General features: G+C 43.8%; 1 protein-coding gene across 1 annotated transcript; it reads right to left on the bottom strand.

Moving 5' to 3' along the window:
* Positions 1–1,922: 1,922 nt before the first annotated feature.
* Positions 1,923–4,248, bottom strand: LOC311027488 (zinc finger protein 862-like; the record flags this gene model as incomplete). Its single annotated transcript, XM_084031510.1, has 7 exons — positions 3,711–4,248; positions 3,455–3,625; positions 3,175–3,350; positions 2,908–3,083; positions 2,614–2,783; positions 2,276–2,514; positions 1,923–2,189 (listed from the first exon to the last, which is right to left on the bottom strand). Exons 1-7 carry the CDS (start codon positions 3,958–3,960, stop codon positions 1,923–1,925), a joined length of 1,449 nt encoding a protein of 482 aa, XP_083887636.1. The 5' UTR covers positions 3,961–4,248.
* Between the last annotated feature and the right edge of the window lie 546 nt (positions 4,249–4,794).

Genomic DNA, 4,794 nt, shown 5'->3' with positions numbered 1-4,794 from the left:
AGCAACCTGATAACCCTAGTTCCTATAGACCAATTGCCTTGACCTCTGTCTTATGCAAAATTATGGAACGTATGATAACGGATAGGCTTGTGGAAAAGCTGGAGAAAAGTGGTTATTTTGTGACTCATCAGAGTGGATTTAGGCAGGGACGTTCAACAATGGATGCTGTCTTAAGTTTAGACATAGACATAAAGAAAGCCATCGCAAATAAGGAAGCAGTTGTAGCAGTCTTTCTGGATATTGAAAAAACATATGACATGCTTTGGAGGGAAGGGTTATTAATTGCACTTTATGATGTTGGAATCAGAGGGAGAATGTTTAACTGGATCAAAAACTTCGAGGGTCGGGGTCGAGGGGGGGGTGTTAGTGGGTCATGCTATGTAGAGTCGAGGTGAAGTCTGAACAGGTGAGTCTTGAGCCTTCAGTGTTTCCCCCAGAAAATTTATTAGTTAAGGTGGTGTCTCTCCAGGGGGAGGCGGCGTCGCCCGGGACAGGCGGACGGACGGGGAAGGGGGTGGGTGGGTGTAAGGAACAGTGTAACTCGGCCTGTCGCCATCGCGTCTCCGCCTCATCGCTGCCACCGCAGCCTGGGGGGCAATAGACTACAGACTCTGATTACTACATTGAACACATATTTATAAAAAAATAACCAAATAACAATATCTTATAATAAATACAAATCTTTAGCATTTCAAAATAACATCTGGTACAACAATACAAATATACCATAAATAAAGGGCAATAAACAGCAACTTAAACAAGAGGGTTTTGTGCAATTTTAACAGCAAAGGGTGCAAAACATTTGTGCAAATAACAAAGTGCCACAGCAAGGTAGTCAGACACTTATCTACTTATGGCAGAGCCGACAAGTAGCATCGCTACACACTATTCTCCTCGGTGTGCAGAAGAATTTCTCAAGGGCCCTGTTGTAGTTCAGGTCTTTCACTGGAGGACCATTTATGCTGATCTTCATGCAGGCTGCCAGACTTTTGCCCTGCAGCCTGTTCCTGAGGTCTGTCTTGATCTAACAGTGAATGAACTGAAGTTTAGTATTTGATACTTTTGTGTAATAATTTTGATAGAACCTAAGACTGAGAGATGGACTTACCCTGTTCATTGCGGAGAAATCCCTCTCACAATTGACACTGGAGATGGGTATTGTGAGGGCGATGGCAGAGAGGAGGGACAGGTTTGGGTAGAGGAGATGGAGCTCATCATACCCTGATGCCATTGCTGTCATCATCTCCAGCTGGGACTTGTCCTGATGGATGAGAACATTGGTCAATGACAGATATACATGAACTCACATAAACAACTTAATATTGTGTTAATGACTGTCACTGACTTTCAGTATTCCGGTTGTTGTTAGGACTCTGTAGCTCTGCCACTTTTGGGGAAGTGCCTTCTCACTGATGGGAGGGAACTGCTTGGCCAGTAGTTGTAGGTCTGAGACAGTCTGACTCTCATCAGCTTGTGGTCCTTGTGGTCCCAGGGAACTAAAAGCACCAAGAATCCCAAGCTGCTGGAACCTCAGCTCCAGGTGCTGAATCAGTCCATCAATGTAGGGGTCCATGACCTATTCACATTAGATGTGAGAGAAAATTCAAATGTAGGCTCATATTTCAGGTGGGTTATTATTGTTTATTCATTCTTGAGCTTGCTTACTTGTGTCTGAAAACGTCCCCATAAGGTGGTGATGGAATGATCTGTCCCACGTCTTCTCCTCTCCTCTTCTGCATTGATGTTCAGACTGGTCACCTTCTCTTCAACCTGAGCTAGAAAGGAGCCCTCAGGTTGCCGTTCACCTGCTGCTTTGATTTTCCTCAATGTGTCAATGGTAACAGGAACCTATAATAGACATACAAATTAAACATGATTTTATATTTCCAAAGGAAAATTGACATGTATTAAATAAAGATCAATCAACTTACATGGTTCTTGATTGCCATGAAATTGGTGTTTTCCTTCTGGAACAACTTTGAAAGCTGGGCCAGGTAGGGCAGGATGTCTGCTTGCAGGTGGATAGCTGCAACAAACCTGTAAGTTGCACAGTAGGTGTACAACCCCCGTGCCACAGGATCCTTCTTTAAGTCTGCCTCCTCAGCTAGTGTAGCAAGCACTGCTGGTAGATTTCGCTGGAGATTTGAAATGGCCTTCTCTTGAGACAGCCACCTAGTGTCTTTAACCTCCTGGGGTGGGGGATAGGGCAGTTAATTCAATATTTATCTCAGGAATGTGATGTACTTAACTTCAAACACCTGATGTTTTCACTTACTGTGACTTTCAGGTCTGCTACTCCAAGCACACTGGCAGCTGCTTGTAGAGCGCTGGTGCGGTTTGCACTATTCCTAAAATAAAGGTGCAGGTCTTGTAGGTGCTTTCTGAAGATTTTCATGTATGGCACTCCATCTGCTGCATCTTTACATGCTAGTGCCAGGCAATGAGCAGCACAGTGCACCGACACTAATCCTGGCCAGGAGTCAGTCAGCAATTTTGCTGTGCCATTCTGTTTTCCTAAAATAAAGGTAAAAAAAAAAAAAAAACAGGTATTAGAACAAGGGAACCTATTAGTTTTGACATTAACTTAGCGTCCTTTTCCTTAATTCACTTTACCGGTCATCACTGCGGCTCCATCTGTTCCAAGGCCAAAGATGCGGTCCTGGGGAATCTCTTTCTGTGTCATGACCTCCTTCACAGCTTCAGCTATAGTTGTAGCTGTGCCATCTGGAATGGCTACAAGATCCAGGAATTGACAGAACATCTCTCCTTCCTTGTCTGTGTACCTGGAGTATTAACAAAAAAAACATTTTTCATTTCAAATGTGTCTTACCTGGTTTTGTTACACACACAGGAAGACGCCATCATTGAACCATTTAAAAAATGAAGAAGGTGAGACCACTACTGTACCTAACATGGACATCTAACTGTTTTGTTACAGAGATATCTGTGGACTCGTCAATTTCAAGGCCAATAGCCTTTGATGACTTGATGGCCTCTAAAATGGGCTCCTCCACCACTTCACCAATGATTTGGAGCATTTCGTCCACAATCCTGTGGGACCTGTAGTTGGTCCTCTGATCAATCTAGGGAAATAATATATCCTTAAATTATAGTTAATTCTACTAGAAACAGATGACAGCAAATGTACACTGTAATAGTTTTTTTTTTTTTTACCTTCAGTTTGGCAAAATATTCACAGCCTAGGAGGTCTGCCAGATCCAACAATGTTGGGTAATTGGTATGGTGTGCAATCTCATGCTTTACCAACCAGTATAGACATTTAAAGCCTCCAATTATGGCCTCATGCTCCATATTCAAAATGGGATGAAATGCCTCATTGATGGGCAGACCTAATACACACACATTAAACAGTCACTGTTAATTTAAATAATGTAATAAATATAATTTAATCACCCTGTTTTTTGTTATTCCTGAACCACTCAGAAACACTTACTTCGGCTTGATTGGGCTGCAATGCCCACACATGAAATGTGATTAGTTGAGCTCAAGTGCGAGTCCAAGGCATCACGTCTGTAGTTAATGCAGGGGACCTCTATGAACGGCCTTTGAGAGGGGCCACGTAATGCCCTTTGACGGTGCATTCTGCATAGTCTGCAAAACATTCCTAGGAATAATACAATAACTGACTTAATATAGCTTAGTCTACATTTTATATTTCATCATTTAACATAAAATAAATAATGCTCTACCGTGTTCGGTATGGTAAATCCATCCTGCATATTTGGGGTCCCTAGCCCACTCCGGGTTCCACCCACTGCCTCGGTGTTTAGAGGATTGCCGGGGATCCGGCGCCACCGGCGGTGGAGGAGTTGCTGCTGCTGCTGCTGCTGCTGGTGGTGGCGGCGGCGGTTGGGGGGGAGGAGGCGATGCAGAGGGTGAAGTCGGTCGGCTTCGTCGCATGAAGAAGCCGACAATTTTTGGTTGTGTTTTTCGCTCCATTTGGCTGTGTACATTACGAGAGAAAATCACATGCAAACGTCAAAAGCAGGCTAGGCTAATACAGCCACCTGTAAACGTTAAACGCAATCAGCCTTGATAAGAAAACATTACGCCTATCAAAGTAATTCCAGGTAGTCTACTACGAACGAACAGTTGACAGACTATTATTAGTATTTAAAGAATTCAATAATAATCTTACCTTGATGCGACAGTCTGTCGGGGTCAGCTATCCAAATTCCATGAACGTCTTTTCCGAAAATCTTTTGTTTTTCCCCCAGATGAGGTTAATTGAATGATGATAGATGGCACAAATGACATACCACCAGAGGCTGCTGTTCGCACGCATAGGCCCATTTAAAAAAGTTTATTAGAGGGTTTGAATGAAAGGGAGAAAACATGACAGAGTAACACGGCGAATATCGCTATAGCCTATAGATTTTTTTTTTTTTTTTTTTTTTTTTTTGAAGACGTTAGTTTAGGCGGCAGCTCTTTGTTGTTAAGGCGGCCGCCTTAACAGGAAAGCGCTGCGGGAAACCCTGGCCTTTTTCTGAAGATGGCAAATGACTCTGCTGTCCTGACATTGGTCGGGAGTTCGTTCCACCACTGAGGCACCAGAACAGAGAAGAGTCTGGACTTTGCTGAGGGACATTTGTTTGATTTCAGCGATGGTGGTACCAGCCGGCCAGCTGAAGTAGAGGAGCGAAATGCTCGCTTCGGGGCATGAGGTTTGACCAGTGTTTGAAGGTAGACAGGTGCCGTTCCATTGATGGCCCTGAAGGCCAGTGTCATCGTCTTGAATTGGATGCGTGCTGCAACAGGGAGCCAGTGGAGGTC

The sequence above is a fragment of the Eutrigla gurnardus genome, assembly GCF_963514095.1.
Source record: "Eutrigla gurnardus genome assembly, chromosome: 17".
In the NCBI taxonomy this organism is placed as follows: domain Eukaryota; kingdom Metazoa; phylum Chordata; class Actinopteri; order Perciformes; family Triglidae; genus Eutrigla; species Eutrigla gurnardus.
Note: the sequence above shows the minus strand (reverse complement) of the source record. Positions and strands in the feature narration are given on the sequence as shown.